Raw genomic sequence first — 22622 nt, 5'->3', positions numbered from 1 at the left:
CCTCCCCTCTCCTCTCTCTTGTATCTTTTTTTTATTGCTTCCTTCCCCTCCCCTTTTCTTCCTCTTTGCCAATTTCTACCCTTGCATCATAAGAAACTCGCAACTCACAGGATGTGGTGTCAACATTTACAACTCTTCCCACCCTGCCCCACAACATCAGGCCCAGCTCACAACTGGCCAGTCCAGCTGCTGAATGGGTAATTATAGTAAAAATAAAGACATCAGGAATCCTTTTGTCATCTTCTGTGACACCAAAGACCTGTGACCAAGGCCCAGGTGCTGCAGGGCTGAGCTGCCTCAGATTCAGCCCCCAGGTCTCTCTGAGGGGCTGGCCCTGTACAATGGAGGGTTTTATCTCCACTCTCAGCTCCGTGTGTGATGAACCATCCTGAAAGGGCAGGAAGATGCTTCCATGTCACACCACGGAGCACTTCAGGTGCTGCCACAACACAGGGGGGCTCAGGAGAGGGGCAGGGCCTCCAGGAGGTGACCGGGACAGGGCGGGTGGCAGCAGCCGAGGGGGACCCCGCCATCTGAGGGGAACACAGGCCTGACGGGGGCCGCGCCTGAGGGGACCACCACGGGAGGGGATCGCGGGCCTGAGCAGGGCCGTCACAGGAGGGGAGCCCGCACCTGAGGGGAGCCTTGAGCTGAGGGGAATCTCCGGCCTCGGGGGCTCTGCGGCCCGAGGCGAGCCCAGCCCGGAGCGCTCCCTCACCTGCCGGGTCCCTCCCCTGAGGCGGGCGGGGGGGGGGCGGGGCCGCGCCCATGACCGCGCGCGATGACGTCAGCGGCGCACGCGGCGCGCGGGCCCGGGGGTGCGGGCGGCGGGCGCGCGCCGGGGCCCGGGGAGCGGGCGCGGCCCCGCGGCCATGCGGGAGCAGCTGGAGCGGAGCCTCGGCGAGTGGCGGGAGCTGGAGGAGGAGTTCCGGCAGCTCCAGGTGAGCGGCGGGGCCCCGCGGTGCCTCCCCCGCCTGCGCGGACGCGGCTTCCCCCGCGCTGCCCTTGCCGGTTCTGCTTCGCATCGCGATGCGGGGCCGGCCCCGGCTCGCCCCGCCCGGCAGGAGCGGGACCGGGGGTCCCCACACCGGCCGCATCTCCGGGGCGGCTCGGCGGGAGCAGCCGGAGGTGCGGGAGGGCTCCCCCAGCCCTCGCCGCGGCCGCGGGGTGCCCGCCCGGAGCGGGGATCCCGAGCATCCCTCCCTGCACGGCCCCGCACACAGCCCGGGCCCCGCTCCCCCGAGCCCCGGCCGTGCCCCGGGTCCCTCTGGGGATGCACCGCGATGCGGTGCCGCGGTTCCCGGTGCTGGAGGAAGGATGGGAGAAGGGGACGCGGTGCGGTTGTGCTGCAAAGAGCAGTGCGGGCAGCGCCTGTCCCGCCAGCAGCTCCTGGCCGGGTCTGATCTCCCGTGGTGGGATACGCCGGGTCCAGGTGCTGTTTTTCCATCTTGCAAAAGTGCATTGAGGGGCAGAAAGGTCTCGGAGTGGGGGCCAAGAGCTGTTCTACAAGATGCTTTTACCTTCAGAAACCTTCCCTTCCTTCCCTACTTGTCATCAGTGCTGCACCCTATACACGTGCTTAAAATCTTAAAGCCAGTTTTAAAGTACGACAGGCTGTTCTCACTCTGGAGGCTGTTCTAGCCTCTTTTAGACTGTTAAACAGAACGTGCATGCAAAAAAAAAGTGTGATCTCCACATTTAGCTTGTTTCTTAATTAAAACTGAGTTCAGGTTGTACTCCTGTTAGCAGAAACGAGGGTTGGGTGCTGGGGGAGCCCATCTGGAGTGGTTTTGTTGGTCACTTGTTTGCTGTGTGCACCTTCTCGACAAACTCCCTGCCTTAGTCTGACCTAAACCACAGTAAATGTCAGTGATTGATTGTCCCTGCCTCAGTTTCCCCACCTGGAAAAGGAAAGTAGAAACACTTTTTGGTGGGGTGGCAGCTGCTGGTGGTCGAGGTGTGAGCATTAATGCTGTAGAGGTGTGCTCAGCTAAACCAAATGAGCCTCAGTGAGACCTGCAGTGCCTGTACGGGGTTAGTTTGGTTATGAAGGTCTTTACATCAGACACAGGAGCTTGTTTTGGATTGTTCTTGTAAATAAAGAACAGCTACCAGGTGGGTCCTAGCAAGGAGGAGAGCAAAGGTTTGGTTTGTGTGGTTTCTCCACCATGTTTATGCTCTGGGAAGAGCAGTGGGAATTTCCTGTGGTTCTTGGTGTGCTGGTAGGTGAAGCAGCCGTGTAACCCACACTCTCTTGGCACCAACTCTACAAACTCTGTTTTCCAATTTATTATAGGTCTTCAAATTGGCTCAGAGGTCATTGCTTGGTGCTTGGAGAGCCCTTCCTGAGACCTCCCTCATGGGGAAAGGGGTGAAATCCTTGCAAAGGGTGGAAAGGCAGAGCTAAGGGCAGGGAGGGGTGAGAGCAGAGTTTCCTCTCAATGGGTTTGTAGTTGGTGAGCATGTCCTCGTTATGGCTGAGCACTAATTGGGGGCTTCAGGGGACCAATGAGCTGTGATAAAGCAGTTCCTCCCAGGGAGCATCTGAGGCCACAGGCAGGGACATCAGTTCAGCTCTTTAAACCAGAATATGGGGCAGTAGGTTGCTTGAATATCCGTGGGGTTGGGACGGCAGTGATGGCCAGGACGTGCCTAAACCCTCAGCCAGGGATTTATGCCTGGTGCTGTCTTTCCCTTCCCTCCCCCACTCTGTTAGGTCCTCCTTTATTTTCTCTAAGATTTAATCTGGCTGTGAAATTGGAGTGCCTGCTCTGTGATTTAGCCACCATTTGATGGGCATGGAGCAGGATCAAATGGAGGATTAGGGGATTCAAGGATTAGGGGCTTCATTGCAGGGTGGGATGGCAGTGAGAAGCTCCTGAGTGGGAACGCTCTTTAAAGAAGCAATGAGATGAATGTAGAGGATGCTTTTCCTCTTGCAGGAATGCCATCAGTGTCCATTTAAGCCCTTGTAGCTGTACTGGTTTGGCATCTTCTCCTTGTTGCTTGATAAGGGGGTGCCTGTTGTATCCCATAAAAAAACCCTAGTTTCCCTTGGAGGTGAGGGACAAATGCCATGAATAACTTAGGAGGGCTCTTCCTACCAACCACCTCCTCTTCTCCTGCAGGAAACACACAAAGTTTACAGGCAGAAACTGGAAGAAGTCACCAGCTTGCAGACAGCCTGCAGCAGCTCCATACAGCGGCAGAAGAAGACACTGAGGGACCTGAAGCACAGCCTGCAGCGGTAACAGGAGGGTGGGGTGGAGTGGGGTGGGATAGTTCTCTTTCCCAAGGACTGAAATGCTTGGATTGTCTTTTACTAGACAATCTATATTGCAGTGCTAAAGTTGTTCCATCTTGCAGCCAAGTAATTGTTCATTACTGCATGAGAGAGGGAGCCCTGTAAATAAAGACATTTAAGGGAGCTGCTGTGGGTTTCTTCCTTGCTGTGCATTGCAGGGCTGTGCAGCTTTTGGCTGTGCCAGGTGAGCAATGCTTTGCTCTGTAACTGCACTGGAAGAGCAACATCAGCCCTTGAACCTGAAGGTGTGACTTGCTCCTGGGTAGATTTACAGGAGGGAACTGTCTCTGGCTGCCTGACTGATCCCAGGAGGAGCCATGGGCTGAATTCCTTGTGTGCAGCACCTCTGACACCACAGGCTGCTGGCTCTGCTGCTCACTGCTCCCTGGTTAACATTAATTACTAAAACCACAGTTTGTCAGTAAATCATCAGCTCTGTGTCCTGTTAGATCCTGAAACACTTCATACCTGAAGAGCTGCAGCCTCTGCAAGGGCAGTGCCTGAAACCATGCACAGAGTTCCCAGGGTGGAGAGAATTCCTTCAGAAAAACACAATATTCCCATGCAATCCTGTCACTGAGCTGATGCAAAGAGAAGCTGATTTATAAACCAACTGGTTGAAATAACCTACAGCAACATAAACCTGGCAGTGAAATAAAGTCGTGATAAGCCAAATGGTTCCTCAGAAATACAGGAGCAAAGCATCAGTTCCCAGAGCCAGCTTTTTAACAGCCTGGATTTTATGACATTATTTTCCTTCAAATAAAAAGGAGGTGAAAACATGAACAGGAATATCTTGTTTCTGTGTTCTTGCAGGTGCAAGCCCAGAGCGAGTCCTGAGGAGTTTGCTCTCATTCAGGAGATCAGCAGCCAGATCAAGGAGAGGCAGAATGCCTTCTTTGACATGGAAGCCTACCTGCCCAAGAGGAACGGGTATATGCTCCACCAGGGAGGCTTGTGTGCTCCAGGAATTTTGGATTTTAAATGTTCACAGAAAAGCTCTTTGTTCCCGAAGGAAAAGGTTGAAGAAAGACATGTAAAATTGGATTAGTCATAAATCTCTTGCTGAGCTGCTGTGTCAGTTGTACACAGAATTCATTAGCTGTGAGTGGATGTAAATGTGTGTGGGCAGTGCAGGTTTTCTGTTAAAATGACAGTAACCTGCACTGGCAAGGGATTGTGCAGCTCACTGTTCCACACTGATGTTTTCCTGGGCTAATTTTTTTGAGGGCTGAATCAGAGCAAGACTTTTCTCTTTTTTAATAATATTTTGTAAACCAATTTAACTTTTCCTTCAAGCGGGGTTGCTAGGACAGAATTATGTCAGTTGTCAAGGACTGTGTGATGCTGCAACCCCTCAGAAGTTTCTAACAAACTTTTCTTCCAAATCCTCCCTGTGTTTGGGTTTGGCCAGTGCACACTGCATATATCGCCCTTAGACTGTAGTGCAAAAAAGGGACCAGGAAAATGAGGCTTTTCAGTAACTTCTGGGAAATGCTGACCAATATTTCCATGTTTAAAGCTTTTTCTGTGGTATTTCCCTCCAGTTTGTATTAACTAAAAATGTCCAGCAACCGTGGCTTTGGCAGAGCCACTGTCTTATCACCTTGCTCAGATCATCCTGTGGTGTTCAAATAAAACAACTTACTTGGGTCTGCTCTTGGCTTTTGTCTTCCAGCCTGTACTTAAATCTGGTGCTGGGAAATGTGAATGTTACTCTCCTGAGCAACCAGGCAAAGTGAGTGAGCCTCCCCACGTGTGTGAGTTTTGGATTCTCTGGGGCCAGCTGTGGGTGTGGGCTGGAGCCCAGAGAGGGAATGGGTTTCTCTTAGACCTGATGAGTGAAATGCTGAGGATGGGTGACTGGACTATGACATGGGGATAAGCTGACATCTTCTGTACCTCCAATTAATTCAATTTATTGCTTGCTTTTAAGTCCAGCTCAGCCTGTAGCCTTAATTGTAAAAGTGTTTGGAGTTTTTTTTGTGCTGAAAAATGGTGCTGTGACATCTAGGCATACAGTGCTCTAGAAAATGGAGATATATATGTATTTTTAAAATCTTGTCATGCCATCCCAGAAACCAGCTCTGATGGACTTAGGGCATTGTGTTGCAGCTGAGACAGACCCTCCCTGACACTGCCTTTCACCACTGTCCACTGCTTTTCCAAGGGTTTCAGCAAAACCTCTGTCTCTGGGCTTGGTATTTGGCTTTGTATGTGGCATGGAAAGGTGAAGCCACATTCCAGTCAAACATCTGTTTGTGTCCACAACTGGCACCTGTTTCCTTCCAGGTTTGCATACAAGGACGAGTATGAGAAGTTCAAACTTTATCTGACAATAATCTTGTTACTGGGGGCTGTTGCCTGCAGGTGTTTTCTCCACTACAGGTAAGATACATTTTTATTTCTTATCAAGTGTTTTGCATGAAATTGTGCTGGGTTTGAATTATCTAATGCACTGTTAAGGACAGTGAGACAGCTCACGTGCTGTTTAGGCTTTGAGCAGTTGGGCAGCAGACACCTGCTCTTCTTCAACTCTGGCAGGAGTTGTATTTTAGCCAGCTGTTTTTCCTTTTTAAAAGGAAACTCCAACATCACGTTTCCTGATGATGCTAAAAATTGATGTTGTTATTCTGGCATCATGCTGTCATTGGGAACAAACAGCTGATTGTACTTGTGGGCTGTCCCAGGCAGGGACCAACCCTGTGCTGCAGCTCTGGCTAACAACAAAAGCAACAAAAAAGAATTTGTGTGAAATAATCAGACTTGAAACGTTACCTCTAGGTTGTGATAAAGTGTCTGAGCACCAACAAGCTTCCATTATCATTTTGCTTAAAAACCAGGAAGGTGTTGGAGCCACGCACTTCCACTCTGTGTCTGAATGAATGCAGGATTGTACCAGCAGTGATGCTGCCCCAAGTCTCCTTGGCTGCCCCAAGTCCCCTTGGCTTCAGGAGTTTGCAAATGGCAAAATAAAGTTTTGGTGTTTTGATTTTTTTGCTTCAGAGCATAATGCTCTTCCATTCTTTTAGTTGATTGGATTGATATAGATCTCATGGAATCTCCTCATTGAATTAGCCTGGAGACAGGCCTCTCTAAATTGGATCATCTGCTGCTTCTGTGGTGCTTTCTCTCCTTGAGCAGCACTTAATTCATCCCTGCATACCTGCTTATCAGCTCAGGATCTGCAGTGTTGGATCCCAGGGTAGAAGGGGCTGGAGCCTGGCAGTGCTGCCTGTGTGCTGTGCTGCTTGTGGGTTACAGATGTTCAGGATGGGACTTTGTGTCCATAGCCTCACTTGGGCAGGTTTTCATCTAGGAAAAATAGGAGTTTTTAAAATGCATCTTTATAATTAACAAGAGGGTTTTTTACTGTGTGTTTTTTGTGTTTAACAGGGTGACAGATGAAGTGTTTAACTTTCTGTTGGTGTGGTATTACTGCACGCTGACGATACGGGAGAGCATTCTCATTAGCAATGGCTCAAGGTACAGTGACACCTGCACAAACATGAAAGCATGGAATGTCCTTAGGGAAAACCAGGCAGCAAAAGGGGATTCAGCCTGGCACTGAAGCCCAGCAAATCTGAGATGCTGATGGCCTCTCTGCAGAGTCTTGGCTCTCTCCTCCTCCCTGGTCACTTCCAAGGGCACCTGAGGTTTGGGGAGAGAGCAGCTGCAGTTCCTGACAGTCCCCAAGTTATTGGTGCAAGGTGCTGGCTGGGTTTGGTAGCTGTAGGTTGTAGATGTGTCTGGGGTGTGTGTGCTGCCTTGTGTTAGAGGTCACACATCTTTGGCTGGAAATGCCACAGCATCCCTTGTGCTTGATTTGGGGCATCTACTTTGTTGCCATTTTTGGATCATTTTTTGCCAGTAAGGCTGGACTTAATGCTGAAATCCATGTTTCTTGTCTAACTGCCATGTTTTTTACTGCTCAGGATCAAAGGCTGGTGGGTGTCTCATCACTACGTTTCCACGTTCCTCTCTGGAGTGATGTTAACGTGGTGAGTCTGCTCCTGCCTGCTCGAGGTGCTTCAAGCCTGTTTCATGGTGTTTACATCATCTGAGCATTTAAATCCAGTGTGACCATGAAGCTGTGGCCACGGGACGTATGGCAGCGTGTCAGCCTTAATATTTGTTTGATGTTCAGATGTTTTCAATGATAAATACAACACTGTAAGTTTGTATTTACATTGCTGGTTAAAAAAAAAAGAAAGGAAAGAAATGCAAACCCTGTGGCTGTAGTTGGGCTGGTGATAGCAAAATCTGCAAATCTCCCAGTTCCTGTCTCTGTACTTAAGGAAACAAGCAGCACTTTGCTATAGAGGAAGGACACCACAAAATGGATATTTGGTGCCTTTACTGAGCCTTGATTAGAGAGTTTAAAGCCAAAAATTCAAGTTACCCCCTTGCAATGGGTGCTGGTCAGACAACCCACAAAATGCACTCCCTATACAGCCTGTCTCAACTTGGGCATAAACTGATGAGTTAATTATTAAAAATTGTTTTAAAACAACAGATGCTTCTGCCCTGAATCTGTAAGGGCCTGACAGTGGCTGGGGCAGGCAGTCCTTGCCCTCCATCTATCCTGAACTGCCCTCAGGATAAGCAGTACAACCACCCCTGTTGCAGTGCTGGGATTCTTGATGCAGATGATGCTGAACGATTTTGCTGCCTGGAGAAAACTGATAAAGGATGAGAGGGGACAGCATTTATCCTTGTTAGAGAGGAGAAACCTAATCAATGAGAGCACTTCCTGTGGCTGTAGCACCTCTCAGGGCTCCCAGTGGGTGGAATGGGCTGGGCACCAGCTGCTGGTTCGTTTGCTAATGGCATCAGGCCTGGTGGAGAAGGGGAAGGGGTGGATGCATTGGATGCTTTTAGCAGATTAATGGAGCTCCCCATGTTCTCTTCCAGGCCAGATGGACTCATGTATCAGATGTTTCGCAGTCAATTTTTAGCATTTTCAATATTTCAGAGTGAGTATATCTTACCTTGCTAATTCAGGGGGTAAAGTCACTTTGTGTCATATGTGCTTAAAAGAAAACACTTTCATTTAGTAAATACTGGAATATTAAACTGTGGGAATATAAAGATAGTGTACAAATATGCAATCTAGAAATATAAGCAATAATTAAATGCTGTTGGATTAAACAATATTGAAGTAGTTTGATACTTACCATATTTCTGAATAACCAATGGAGTGATGTTTTCTCTCTCCTTCTCCAGGCTGTGTTCAGTTCTTACAGTATTATTACCAAAGGGGCTGCCTCTACAGGCTCCGGGCTTTGGGGGAGAGAAACCACTTGGACCTTACAGTGGGTGAGGTGTCCTGCTGGGCTTTCTTTGCACAGATTTTGGGTGCAGTGACAGGAAGGAGAGGGCTGTGTGCCCCCCATGGCAGAGCTGTCCCCTGCCTGGCTGCCTGTGTCCCAAGGCAGGATGGGCAGTGAGACTTTTATCCCCCTCCTCAGGTCCTGTAGGTCAGGAGCAGAGGAATCTGATCTTTGTCAGCATTTGAGGAGACTAAGATGGACGTTTTGGTCATCCCTAACTTTATCCTCCTCTAACTACCCCAATTTCAAACAAATCTTTTTACTTGATAGGAATAGCCCTTATGGTGGTGATCTGGTTGGGAGGAGCTGCAGGTTCAGTCCTGGCTCTTCTGTGCTCACACTCTGCCTCTTCTGTCAACCTTTTCCAGAAGGATTCCAGTCCTGGATGTGGCGGGGGTTGACGTTTCTCCTTCCCTTCTTGTTCTTTGGGCACGTAAGTTGGGTGATCCCCTCCTCCCTCTGTGGTGCAGTTTCTGCTGCTGCACCACCCAAAGGTGCTTTGGATCACAGACGTTTCCAAGGCTTAATTCTTTTTGCTCATAATTAAATTGCCTTTTTTCTTTTCCCCTCTGCAGTTCTGGCAGCTATACAATGCAATCACTCTTTTCAGATTGTCAAGGCACAAGGAATGCAAAGAATGGCAGGTGTGTGTTGGCTCTGCTCAGAAGAAGCACAGAGCAGGGCAGAGGGGGTGCTTGACCACATCCTGGAAGATATTTGGGCATCTGACTGCATTTAAATATCTCAGGATAATGCAGCACAGAGCCTGTTTTGTGTCTGGTAGAGCCCAGCAGTGCTGAATATAATCCATGTTGTAATATCACAAGGTAATAAATGCTGCTTCCTCTTCCCTTTCAGGTTTTTGTGTTGGCTTTCACATTCCTGCTGCTGTTCCTTGGGAACTTCCTCACTACTCTCAAGGTGGTGCACACTAAGCTGCAGAAGAACAAAGACAAGGTGAAGAAGCTGTGACTGCCCCTGTTCCCAGTGTGCATCCAGCAGGGCTGGGTGTGGGACAGACCCTGCCCAGCCCCAGCCAGGCCATGGATGGGCTCAGGACTTGCCTGTCCCCGTGTCTGGTAAAGGACTCTGCCAGCACAGACTCAGTATTAATGCAAGCATGGCTCTCCAGTCACACTCCTGCTATTTATGTATATTTAATATAAAATGTTTTGCTTCTGGGGTTTTTGTTCTGTATATAGAGCAGCATGCACCTGCCTGGCCAAGCACCAGCGTTGGGGGAAATGTGGGATCTACTGTAATTCCAATTCTGGAATGATACCTGACACTTTGCAGTTTTATTATTTAAATTCTGGGTATTGAATTTATTGAGGTTTATGAACACTCTGGGTGGATCAGTAATACAGAATGAATGCTGTTTTTCAAGGCATATTCTCAGTGGCAATACTAACCTGTGTGTACTGTGAAAAGAAAATACTCATCTTTGTACCATACTGCTGCTATATACACTTCTAAAAAGCTATTTAAATAAGAGGAATTCCTCATTTGAAAACAAAATCATGTGAACAAAAGCAGTTTTTAAATGGCAGGGAAGTCTGCTAGCCCTTTTCCAGGGAGACCAGGTCATTTGTCCAGGCCTGAAAGAACCTAAAATAAACCATTCAATATGCAACTGCCTCTGCCCTTTTTTAGTAACAAGCACATGGCCCTTGGGTTGGTTTTTGAGGTTCTGGAAAGGGGAGGACAGGCTCAGCTCAAACATCAAATACTTCCTTTAGATGCTGCACTTGTACCAATAATGAAGAGAAGGGAAATGCTGGGTCAAGGGGATGGCAGGGGACAAACACTGACTGCTACCTTGCTAAAGTCCTTGTGCTGCTTGAATTTGCACTCACCCATTGGAACACCCTTCTTTGGGTGCTGTAATTTCTGTACCTCCTCAGGCAGCTGCAGCACTGAGCTGCCCTGGGCTGTGTCTTTCCCAGCAGTGAAAGGCAGCACAAAGCTCAGCCTGGGCACATCCTGTGGCAGTGTGAGTGGCAAACAGTGCCCTCCTCCCCACAGGATGCTCACCAGGGGACAGACAATGCACCACAGCCTTGAGATGGAGTCATCACTTCTGTTGCTCAGGCTAGCAAAATTCCCTTTGCTGTGTCAGTGTCCTGTGGGCATGAACAATAAACTGCAATTTGCATAATTTCAACAGTTTTCACACCAGTTGGCCTGTGTTTTGCTGCCTTTTACACACCCTGTAAGGTTTTTTGTTTTACTTGAACTCTCAGTTTATGAGATTCAAATTATTGTCTGTTGAGAGCAAACTGGAACCTCATTCTGCAGGGATGAGTAACATGAGTTCTGCAATCTGAGAAACTCAAGATTAAAAAGGGCAGAGAGATTTCCACTGGGGAGCTGATGGTGAATGGGTCACTTCCTGAACGTTGGTGTTTCAGTTTTGTACTGAGTGAGGTGAGGGATGGTTCTTTTAGTGACAAGTGGAGAAAAGGCTGCACAATTCTTCAAGGTTTTTCTATAGTCAAGGATGTGTACAAATTTCCAATTAATTTAATTTCCCATTTTAGGCTCATAAGTATTCAAAAACCTTAATTAAATCAAAACAAGTTAGGAAAAAAATATTTTTCAAGGGTCAAGACCTGTTTACCTGCATGTAAAATAATAATGGTGGCTTGCTCCAAAACAGGTTTGCACCAGCTGGTCATGTACAGTTTGCCTTACACAGAAAGCTTTCAGCAACAGCTGTACTGCAGGAACCTCATTTCCCCCCTCAGGTTTGGTTTTTGATGAGTGCAAACTAAGGATTGTTCCTGCAGTCTGAGATCTCAGTGAAAACCAGGAGATAGGAGGCACATGGACCAGGGTGTGCAGTGGGAGCCTCCCTGATCCTTAGACAACTGACACCTTCATCACAAAAGGGAAAATTTTAATTTGTACCAGCAGAGATGATTTCACAAGTGAATAAATTTTTCCTCCAGTGTGCACCAGGATTTGCATCTGTCTTGTATTAAATAGGCTGTAAATGTTTATCACAAGATTGACTTAACATTGCATGTAGTAGCTGCTTGGAGTACTTCTAAATTTGAGTGCTGTAAATTAACTGTTTCCCATGACACTCCATTATTTAATTGGAGCAACTGATGTATTTCCACTGCTAAATGTATTTCCACTTTCCATTCCAGCAGCAGGCCTTGAAGAACTCTGAGGTGCAGGTCTGTAGAGCTGCTCCAGGGGGTGGTGGATGTTCCATGTGCACTCAGGGGGCAGCTTGAGGCCAACTCCTGCCATTGCCACCAAGAAATTAACTTGAAAATTTTAATATAAAACTTCTTCTGTTTCTTCTTCTGCCTGATAAGCTGCTTTAACATTGCTGCTGAAAGATGTGAGTTTACTACTGGAAAAAGGCAGTAAATGGTAGCTCTAAGATGCCACAATTATTTTGCAGAGGAAGAAAAACTCCAACACTAAGTTCTATAGTAGCAGTTGCTGTTCATTGCAGTTTAAATAGTGAGTTGTTCACACTTAGAAGCAAAAGCCAGATGGGTGAAGGCACACAGCATGAGTTAACTGTGATAAACAGCTTTGAAAATTCTGTGAGAACAGTATAACAAAAGTGCAAAAATACTAAAAATAATTAAAATTTCAAAATAAAAATTATCCTAGGAATACAAACATGTTTTCAAAAAAGTTTTTAAAGTGAAACTTGTATGAAATCTGAATCACTTGGCTCTCGTGCAGTCCAGATCATAACACTGAGCACGCTTTCCGTTTCCTGTGGCCCTTGGCTTTCTTCATGGCACTCAGTGCAATGGTTGTGGCTTCTTTAAAAACATTTTCTATGTTCTCACGACATTTTGCTGAGCATTCCAGGTAAATTTGTGCATTAATCTCCTTGCAAGCTGTCTCACCCTGGAAAGAACAGAAAGGTAAGAAAAGATGTAATTTTGGTGATGAATGGAGGAAGGTGACTTGGGAAGAAAGGGAATTAATTTGTACATCTTTGCAATCTTGAAGAAAGCAGCTGCCTCTGAGTGCGGTGCTAGAGTGTGAGTGGCATTGGTAATAAACTGAAGCACTGTAAATAAACTTGGTGTTTTTCCACTCTGCTGAACCAAAGCCTGGCCTAAGAGTTCAGAGCATTAGAGACTCTTGAGATGCAGAGTCCTGATAGCACAAAAATATTCTCAGTATTGAATTTCTTTACACTAAATGCTGAGGTAGGTGTTTAAGTGAGGATAAGATGTCTTCATGGTGGTATTTTTTTCAGGCCTGACCTTAACTATTCTGTGCTGTCACCTTTAGTAATGAATGTCACATGCAAGGACAGAATCTGCACTGATGCCTTGCCTTGTTTTGCTGGTGCACATGCAGGAACCTTGACTTCTGCTCTGAAGCATCACAAAGGCTCAGCCAAAATCCTGATAAAAACAAAGGGGTGCCTGCATTTCTCAGCCATGCAATGGGAACATGCTTGAATCTGAAATATTTCCATGCAATGCTGGTTGTGTGGAATCACTACAGACAAAGCAGTGATTTCTTACTTGTGATCCTTTTATTGTCCCTGCAGAGCCAGCCCCCAGGTTTGACTTGTGGGCCTTTTACTGTGAATTCCATGTCTGCAACCCATGGCTCACAGACTCTGCAATTATTCATTGTAATCTCTGGGAGTGGGGTCACTTGGGCTTTTGTTGGAGGGGAGTGTATTTCTTCATATTTTAGCAGTTTGTCTCCTTCCAGTTGTTTGCAAGCTGCAGATACTGTTCAGATCCCCTGTGCCTGGCATGGGAAGCATCACCAAGGTGCCCAAGTTGCCATCAACTGTAAAAAACTGAGGTAGAGCATATTTCAGGGAGGAAAACCAACTGAGAAGGCTCACATAGGAGACAAAGTTTGTGTAACATGTGAGTCCTTGAGTTTAACTGCATGAGGCCTCAGCGGACTGGCCAGAAGTGTCTGTTGCTTGCCTGGAACCTCTCATGTGAGGATGATGAAGGGATTTATTCATGAAAACAAGCGACAATCTGCAACTGTTCACACTGACAGGCTGGGACCTCATCTTGCATGCAAGGGAGACAAACTAAAAGGCCCAGCATGGTTTTGTGGTGATGCAGTTGCAGTTTATTTTCCTGCTGTTTAGAAGAAGTGGTGATTCACTCAAGGTCACCGTGCACTTGACCCTGTTCCCTGGACGTGTGGCTCAGTCTGAAAGCTGCTGTTCTTGCTCTGAGGTGAGAGGAGAAGGATGGCTTTGTAGTTTAGAAAAAAGAAAAAGAAAAATTGGAGGACCAGAGCAGAAAGGTCTTGTGTGACATGGGACAAGGTGTTCCATCAACTGTTTCTCCTGTACCTAGGACAGCTATCCAGTGACATAACACTACTCATAAATCTAACTGCTTCATAATACTTAGAGATAATGATAATATGTAGTTTTCCTAAGATTACTTTAGAGACTACAAAGAACACTCTCTCATGTCAGAGAAACCTTGCAGATGTTCTTGCTATTGGCCTTGAAAGGATTTATTTTTAAGTGGGACTTGCAAAACACATTTATTCCAGCATGGTCATACTGGAATGGGTTTCCTAACATCTCCAGTCTTTATCACAGTACTGATCAAAGCATCAGTGGTGGCTGCAGTGTAGGCTAATAACAATTATGAAGGAAGTCCAGCAAACTTGTTAAGGCTTACAAACTTGTGACAGTAATAACCCAGCTGTGAAAGAAGAATGTCATTAGCATAGAAGGCAGATAGTTGTGTCCTTTAAAACTGCTCATATTTCTCTTTACTTTGGCACCAAAAATGGGTGGTGATTAGACCACTTCCAAAAACAACTTCCAGAAAGCTCTGTTAGTGCTGCCAACCATTTCTTGATCTGGATCACCTGATTTTGCAGTGTCTGTGATCACAGCTGTGAGGAGCAATGCCATGAGGTGCTTTATCTGCTGCCAGCAGTGTAGAAGCAGTGAGGTTTACCTGGTTGTAGGTGATGGGCTCCTGCCTGGCAGCCCTGAGGCGGCGCAGCTGCTCCTTGTCCTTGCGCAGGTCGGTCTTGCAGCCGATCAGCACCAGCGGGACGCCCCGGCAGAAGTGATTCACCTCAGGGTACCACTGCGGGCAGCAAAACAAAACTTTTACATCTAGTTTTTATTTTGTTGTTTGTTTCCTGGAATCAAAACAATACAGCCAAACAGCATTTATTACAAGTTGCAATTTTAGAGTTTAGAGTTAGTCTAGTGGGGGGGCTCAACATGCATTTATTTACATCCCAGAAATGTTTAAAAGTCCTACCCAAAGTCAGCTGCTTTATAAAAACATAGTGGCATCTGTCTCTATGCCAAAATGTTTATTTACCATCTGTCTAAATTCTGAGGAGCTCCTCTAAAGTCACATTTCAAAACAGAATTTGGACTAAGCCTTGCTTTGTTTTCCTGGTGCTATGTCCAAGAATGCTTTGGAATGTTACAAAATCCCAGCACAGAGAAGTGGTTGCTCTCATCTCTCCCCTGCAAATAAATACACACGTAATGGAAGTAGTCTTGCCTCTAATATGTGCAATGTTGGTTGCGTGACATTGCTGCCAATAAAGAAGTGATTTAATTGCTGGTGTTTGATCTTTTTAGTGAGAGTCAACCCCATTTCTGAGCACTCAGGAGCCATGGAGAGGTGAGCCCAGGTCTAAGGTCTGTGCCCTGCAGCTCAGTGCAGGATGAGTGTTCTGGGCATCCACACACCCAGGGTACAGGATACTAAAAGCCCCAGCATTTCTAATCTGACATCTTGTCATATATCAGGCATGTGTAATTCATTTGGAAGCCTCTTACCTTGGCTGCTACATTATCATAGCTGGTGGGGTTCATGACATCGTAACAAATTAACACCACGTTGGTGTTCTGGTAGGAAAGGGGCCGCAGCCGGTCGTAGTCCTCCTGCCCTGAAACACACAGCATGGTTTGGGTGAAGAAATCTCTGTCCTGAGCAAGCAAACAATGGGGATGTGTACAAACACATTCTGGAGATCAATAACAATGGTACTATAATTTCATACTTGTAAAATTCCTTCCCTTGAGTACAGGAGATTCCCCCTCACTGACAAAAGGGATGGTTTAGAATACAGAACACATCCTTGGCAGGTTTTAATAAAAACCCTGCTTTGTCCACTTGCTGAGGGCTTAGAATCAGTTCTAAACACTGACTGCCAAATTGGTGCTCAAAAATAAAGCCATCAAGAGGAATATGACAATTATTATTAAATATTTTCAGTTTGACAGTGGCAGTCCCCATAATCATTTGCACATGTGATGCTGTGAGGAGAAGAAACGCTGTATTTCCTAGACAGGAATGGTGAAGTAGAAACCTTAGTGGTAAACTTGCTTTTCCCAGCCTGGTGAGCTGAGAGGAAGCAGTGATTACACACAGGCTTGTACAAGGCATGCTGCAGCATGAGCCAGGCTTAACTGGCCTTTGAAGCAGGACTCCCCAGCACATCTGAGGGAATTCTGCTGAATTCTGGAAAAGCAGAGGATTTGTCATACTTCTGATTAGGGATATTCTAGCACGTGATGTGACAAGAGGAAGCTGATTTGCTTCAGACCTGTACTCTTCCCCTTACAGTAATCACCGTGCCAGGGACTGAAGGTGTCTTGCTCTGAGAGATTAAGTTTGAGAAAGCAGTAATTCCCAGATACAGCTGGCAGCTCAGGCAAAAAACCCAATCTTTTTCATTTAATAAGGAAGAAAGCATGATTTAAACAGTCTTTAGAAGGTGTATTTGTCATCTGAATGCTGGAATCAGGCACGTGTCTGTGATGTACTGAATTTCCACAAGGAGAACTGGGAATGCTGGTCCTTCCCATCATCACCACAATCCACAATCAGAGCAGAAACTGTTCTGCAGGGAAGTTCCACATCTCAAATCTTCATGTTGATATTTCAAATGAAGGAATGCAGAAAATGTAAAAGTGCCCCAGCTTTATAGCAATGATTCCTGCTCTCAGTCCAAAGTCACGTACTCATCACTTGCCAACATTTTTGTCTCCAGTCTGAAGAACTGCAGATACTAGAAGGCCAATAATACTACAATATTTTTCTCCCTTCCTTAATTTAAATGATTGGTTGAGATACATTTTATTCCAAGGCAATCCCTGCTGGATAAGCCATTACTCAGTTTGCCTGAGATGTCTGTCCAATGGGAATCTTGGACTTGGACCATTTTGTATCTGAGCTTCCACAACAGCCATGGGCTCTGTGGGGAGGTGCAGAACAAAGAGGGATTGATATCTCAGGGTTTAATCCAGAAATAATACACAATTGACAAAATTATGCATGTTGTATAAACATTCAGAGCAAAGATTGTACTGCTTATCCCTTCTTATTCTCCCAAACCATCTACTTGTTTGTAACCCATTTGCCATTTTTTTGCTGAGATAATCCCCTAAATGCATTGAATACATCAGGTGCCAATTTTTTTTTCCTCCTAACTTCCTCTAGTGCTGTGTAAAGTTTTCCTTGTTAAAGTTCAGGCCTCTGAGTTTCTAACAACATAACTTGTAAAATTAAAAGGTCCTGTGAGTTGTTGTTGGCAATTGGTGAGGCAGACAGGGTTGTCCCTTAGGGAGAAACATGTTTATTTGCTTGGAATCTGAACAAACCTCTAAATTCACACTCTCCTGGATGGGATAACAGAAAAAGTGTCTTTAAATGTAACACAATATGTTGTATTGCAGGTCAAAAACTATAGCTATGCCCTGGTGAACTGCTCCTTCATCTTCAAATCCATTTGCAGTTATGGGTTTTAAAGCAAACAGTAAATGCATGAGAAAATGCTGTGTAAAACACAGCTCTGTGTGCATTTGGAATGTTGGATACAGAGTGCAGAACAGGGTGGGGTGCAGAGAGCAGAAGGGGAAGGTGAGATGGCAATTGCTTAACCTGTGTTACAGCTGGGTGGTTGCAGCACTCCCAGGGAAGGAGGGGGAAGCTGCTCTTTAGAAGCTCAGAGGCAGCTCCTCAGCTGCTGAGGATGTAACAGGACCCAGATCAGGCTGTATCTAAACATAGACATCCCCCTCTCTGAAAACAATCCCTTTCACCCCCTGTCCTCAAGTGCTGCTGCTGAAATGCAAGAAAGGGCTTGGGAGACTTTTTTTCTCTGTAAAGCTGCTCAGTCTGTGGTCAGAGCTAATTTGGCAGAGATTTGGGTATTTTTTCTAAGAGTTTTAAAAAGGAGGAACAGAGGTGAACCTAAGCAGTAACTGAATGTCTATGCAAAGCCCTGTGTGTGCTTCCCCAAACACAGGTAGCTCTTTCCTTTCCCCATTTAACACAAAACATGCTGTGGAGGAGTTGGCTAAGTATCTGCCTGTGTGTGAGCACATCTGTGACCACTCTTTCTTCCTTGATTCATTGCACCAACAGAGACTTTGGGTTTTTTTAAAGAAAAAACTCCACCCAACTGAATTCACCTAAAATTTGCTAATTCTCCACCAAGCTCCCAGTCCTGCGTGCCTCTGGGAGATGCTGTGTAACCACATGGCTGCAGTCAGGCCCTGTGCTGGGGAGGGAGCTCTGCTGGTGGCTGAGGGTGAGCAGAAGTGAAACCCCAGGTCTCAGTCTCATGTACATGTTCACATCTGTCTGCTCTTCCTCACCCCTCTGCCCATGCACCACCAAAGAAGTGCCAGCCTGTGAGCTGCTTGCCAGTTATGTTTTTTTCCCTATTCAGTTTAAAACAAATTAGGAAATAGACATTCTTGGCAGGAAGAAAACTGATAGAAGAGGACACTTGGGGCAGGAGGAGGGGCACACATCAATTAAAAATTTAGGGTTTTGTCTTACTCAGGCATGATTTCCTGTCAAAATTATGAGAAATTATTCTCGCATTCAAGAATTCTGGCTTTTAAAATTTCTCTGAAGACCTTGTGCTTCTGTCATCAGAGACCTGAAAAACCTCTCTGGAGGCCTTGCATGTGCTTCCTGTCAGGCAGAGCAAGCACCCACAATGATGAGGCATTGCTTCCTCCCCAGCCCAGCAGTGCTCTGCTCTCTGCTCTGAGAAACTGCTGCACCAGGAATTGAGCCTCTGTCTGAACTGCACCTCGGGCACCGACACTGCCCCCTTGGCATGGCAAAACCACAGAGTTCATTTACCTCCCAGTGCCTTTGCCTCTGCCAAGCACAGCTGGAAGTGGAAACTTTTCATTGAAAAAGCAGCTGCAAAGGCTGCTTGCAGACAGACAAGTGACGTTACAAAGCCTTTACACATTGCAAATGTGCACCACCAACTTCCTGCAACAGCAAGAAGTGTTTGAGGAGGAAGACACAGTACCACAGTACAAAATGCTCACCAAAAATTATTTTTCTGGTACATTTTAGGCTAATCCATTAAGTTAATTTGTTACCTAAATTCTTGTCAAGAAAAGAACATCTTATATTTCTTGTAATGTTTGTTTCTTAAGCTTTTTGTTTGTGTCCTCCTCCCTCAGTAAGTAGGACAAGATCAAATGTTTGAGCTACACAGGACGTGACAACACAAAGAATCTTTCCAACTTTGAACAGCCCATGGAGCTGAACCTGTCCTTTACCTTTCCATGATGCTGAAGTACACCCAGCTCTATTTACTGTTGCTCCAAGCAAGATCCTAAAAATACTCAACTCTTGGTGCTAGTCTAACCCTTAAGGAACTGAACATCAGTTTTGTACCATTAAAAACAGGATGAGATTAAAATGTGTACTCAAGTGAGTCCTTCCTCTAGCAAAACTTCCAGTCACAGAAAGAGGCTGAAAAGCTGCTTGAATTAGAGTTTGACAGAGTTTATCGATATGAAACATAAAACTATGTAAGCAGCTTTGAAACAGAACCAAAATTCAGGTTTCCCCCCTCACAATGAAATGTCTTAATCCAGGTGACAATCTCCCTGCTTTCTTTCTTGCTGTGTCTTATGGAAAGCAGAAGAAATTTAACAGGAAGGGAGGAGACAAGTGTCAACAGCCTCAAGAAACTTGTAGCCTTGTGGCCATGGTGCTGTTTTGGGAGGTGAAAAATGTTGGGTTTCGAGGTTCCCAGAAGAGAGAAGGAAAGCAATTGCTCTTTCACACCAACCATGGCAGCTCCACTTCCCAAAGTGTCTCACAAGGCACAAAATACACCCCACTGTTCTTCAGGGGAGCAGTGCTTTAGTCCAAATCAGTTTTTACAGCTGTGAATTCAATGTGGAGGGTACACACTAAGAGTTATATGCATAAACAGGGCAATTACAGGACGTGTGGTAATGGTTTTAAACTATCAGATGGCAGATTTGCAATAAATATAAAGGAGAATTTTTTACACAGGCTGCCCAGAGAAGCTGTGGCTGCTCTATCCATGAAAACATCCAAGGTCAGCTTGGACAGGGGCCTGAGCAACCCGATCTAGTTAAAGATGTCCTTGTTCATTTTACAGGTCCCTTCCCACCCAAGCTGCCGTGATGCTGCAGTGAGCCATGAGCTCAGTGAGCAGTGCCTGGGCTGCTGGGGGCTGCAGGGCTGGTGCAGAGCTGAGTTTTGAGACACAAGGAGCTGTGCAGCCCTGCCAGGCTCAGGAGAGCTCAGTGCTGCACTGCTGCACCTGCCCAGCCCGCTGCCACCTGTGGATCCAGCCCCTGCTCCTCACAGCCTGCAACAGACTCCAAAGGCAAATGCAGGAATGTGTGGCATGGGGATTTTAAATGAGAGCTCAGAACTATGTGGCAGGCAAAAAATCCACACTGACAGCAAACAAATATAAAAATCATGAGCGCAGTGGCAGGTTCTTGGTGCCAACACCCTGCATTAAGGAAATTCCTCTTTGGTTGCTCACACCAGATTCCAATCCTTCTCTTTTCCTCTTAGACCCAAACTCTTGCCATCCAGTAAAAGGTATGTTATCCCAACTAAATGGACTTGGAACAGTAACACTGACCCAAGAAGACACATTGACAAATTGGGTGCTCAGGATCTTACTACACTGTAGTAAAAGTTAGCAGTAAAATTCACTTTTAGATTAAAAGCCTTTTAAATTATGTTTTCAGCTATCACTTGCAGTATACAAGAAGGTAAGTGTGTTTTATTACTATTAAAAATGACTGGACTGCATTTGGTTCTTATTTCTCTTGGTGTAAATTTGGAACAACTCCACAGGCTTGAACTGAAACAGATGATTTACACTGAGCTGAAACCCAGCACGTGTCAATTTTAGGGTTCATTTAGGAAAGCAGCTGGGTCTGGGAACTCTGAGTGAAGTTGAACACAAACCATTTCACAAATTCTTCAAACGAACCTGAACAACTATCAGCATTTTCAAATAACTTTTACTGCCATGGCCTTTTGATTTTGAACACAAACCAGCCTTTTTCTCCTTCCCTATTCAATCACACATGGCAGCAGATTAAAATGTTTTCCTGGTTCATTGTATTATGCTTTGCATCTGGGAATTGGGTTTTAATACTTCCAGATATGGTTGCTATTTGATGTTTCTGAATTAATTAGGTTGTTAAGATAATGAATGAGTCGATGACCAGAACTGACATTAGACAATCAATTCCTTTTTTTCTGGAAGGCACATTGATATGCAACAGGTAGTGGTGGTTGGTTTGTTTGTACTTTCCTCTCTGGCAGTTTTACCTGCAATGCTATGGTTAAACTATGCTGGTAGAGAGGAAATTTGAAAACCCATCCAACTTCACAGTCTTCAAATATTGGGCTGATTTAAGCTGACACTGAGAAATCTGCTGGAACAGAAACTGGGGGTGCGTGCGCTCACAAGAGCAACACTTTACAATTTCTGCTTATTTGCCTGAAGTTACGAAAGGCTGGGCCGGGTTTGGGCTCAGTCCCAGGCCAATGTCCCCGAGCGCTGTCCTGGCAGTGGCCGCACAGGCGCTGCCCTCGCAGCAAAGTGGAGCCCCTTACCTGCGGTGTCGTACAGGTTCAGGGTGACCTCCTTCTTCCCCACCGTCACACTCGTCGTGTACTTCTCAAAAACAGAGGGCGCGTATTGCTGCAAAGGAGAAGGATCTCGATGATCTCAGAGGCCTTTTCCAACCTCAGTGGACTCAGCGATTGTGAGAAGCGGCCCTGGCGGGGCCCAAGCGCTGGGGCCGGCCCCGGCTGCGGCCCCCAGCCCCGCGGGGGAGGCAGCCCCTCACCTCGGGGAAGGAGCCCTTGGCGTACACCATCAGCAGCGACGTCTTCCCGCAGCCTCCGTCGCCCACGATCACCACCTTCACCTCCTTCCTGCCCGACGGGGCGGCCGCGGGGCCGCGGGGCTGCTCCGCCGCGCCCTCGGGCACGGCCCCGTTGGCCGCGTCCATGGAGCGGGAGCGGAGCGGGCCCGCTGAGGGCGCAGCGCGGCCGGGACGCGGCTCCGCTCGCCCTGCGCGCCCGGGGCGGGCAGAGCCGCCCGCGCCCCGCCGGGGATTGGCCGCGACGCCGCCTCAGGTGCCGCAGGGCCCCGCCCGGGCCCCCCCGGACACTGGGGGAGCTTCTCCCGGAGCCGCGGCCTCATCGCCGGCCCGCGACCGCCCGCAGGCTGCGGCTGCTCGGGGTCACGGCGGGAAGGCCCCTCAGGGCCGCCGGGGCTGCTCCGCCCGCCCTCGAGGCTCCATCCCCCGGGACCATCGGGCCGCGTCTCTTTGCCCTTCCAGCCACACACGCCATCCCCATTTATTTATTTATTCATTCCCGTTCCATTTGCTCCCACAGGGAGCCCGTCCAGCGCCGCGCTGGATCCCGCCAAGGGGCCGGCGCTGAGGGAGCGCTGCAGTTCAGCCCCGGTGTGTGAGCGGGGCCGAGCGGGGCCGGGCACGGTGAGGGTGGGCAGAGACCCCCGAGGCACCCCCGAAAGGCACCGTGGTGCTGGCACTGCCGGTGACTCACTGCTTGCTTTCCACTGATTTATTGCTCGGGAAAGAACCGACAGCTCTGCTCGTCATCTGCTCACCATCCAAGGTGAGCTGCAATGAAAATAACTGGAATTTCTCATTTTAATTGCAGGGATGT

At 47.1% G+C, this 22622-nt stretch overlaps 2 protein-coding genes across 2 annotated transcripts; one reads left to right on the top strand and one right to left on the bottom strand.

Annotated features, from left to right (window-relative positions):
- The first annotated feature begins 872 nt into the window (after window positions 1–872).
- TMEM120B (transmembrane protein 120B) lies at window positions 873–10232 on the top strand. The gene is made up of 12 exons (XM_058816410.1): window positions 873–941; window positions 3129–3247; window positions 4121–4237; window positions 4983–5042; window positions 5597–5692; window positions 6701–6790; window positions 7240–7305; window positions 8219–8280; window positions 8531–8623; window positions 9006–9070; window positions 9213–9281; window positions 9496–10232. The coding sequence occupies exons 1-12, from the start codon at window positions 873–875 to the stop codon at window positions 9607–9609; spliced, it is 1020 nt and encodes a 339-aa protein (XP_058672393.1). The 3' UTR covers window positions 9610–10232.
- On the bottom strand, window positions 9958–21980 carry RHOF (ras homolog family member F, filopodia associated). The gene is made up of 5 exons (XM_058816411.1): window positions 21770–21980; window positions 21534–21621; window positions 15431–15540; window positions 14583–14717; window positions 9958–12519 (listed from the first exon to the last, which is right to left on the bottom strand). Exons 1-5 carry the CDS (start codon window positions 21932–21934, stop codon window positions 12355–12357), a joined length of 663 nt encoding a protein of 220 aa, XP_058672394.1. The 5' UTR covers window positions 21935–21980; the 3' UTR covers window positions 9958–12354.
- Window positions 21981–22622: the final 642 nt, after the last annotated feature.

Source organism: Ammospiza caudacuta, chromosome 18, assembly GCF_027887145.1.
Source record: "Ammospiza caudacuta isolate bAmmCau1 chromosome 18, bAmmCau1.pri, whole genome shotgun sequence".
Lineage (NCBI taxonomy): Eukaryota > Metazoa > Chordata > Aves > Passeriformes > Passerellidae > Ammospiza > Ammospiza caudacuta.
This window is presented reverse-complemented; position numbering and strand designations above follow the sequence as displayed.

Coding starts and splice junctions, on each gene's coding strand:
- RHOF (XM_058816411.1), bottom strand. CDS start 21,934: ATGGACGCGGCCAACGGGGCCGTGCCCGAGGGCGCGGCGGAGCAGCCC. Junction 15,541..21,533: donor GAACCTGTACGACACCGCAG/GTAAGGGGCTCC, acceptor TGTGTGTTTCAG/GGCAGGAGGACTACGACCGG. Junction 14,718..15,430: donor ATGATAATGTAGCAGCCAAG/GTAAGAGGCTTC, acceptor TGCTGCCCGCAG/TGGTACCCTGAGGTGAATCA.
- TMEM120B (XM_058816410.1), top strand. CDS start 873: ATGCGGGAGCAGCTGGAGCGGAGCCTCGGCGAGTGGCGGGAGCTGGAG. Junction 6,791..7,239: donor CTCATTAGCAATGGCTCAAG/GTACAGTGACAC, acceptor TTTACTGCTCAG/GATCAAAGGCTGGTGGGTGT. Junction 8,281..8,530: donor AGCATTTTCAATATTTCAGA/GTGAGTATATCT, acceptor CTCCTTCTCCAG/GCTGTGTTCAGTTCTTACAG.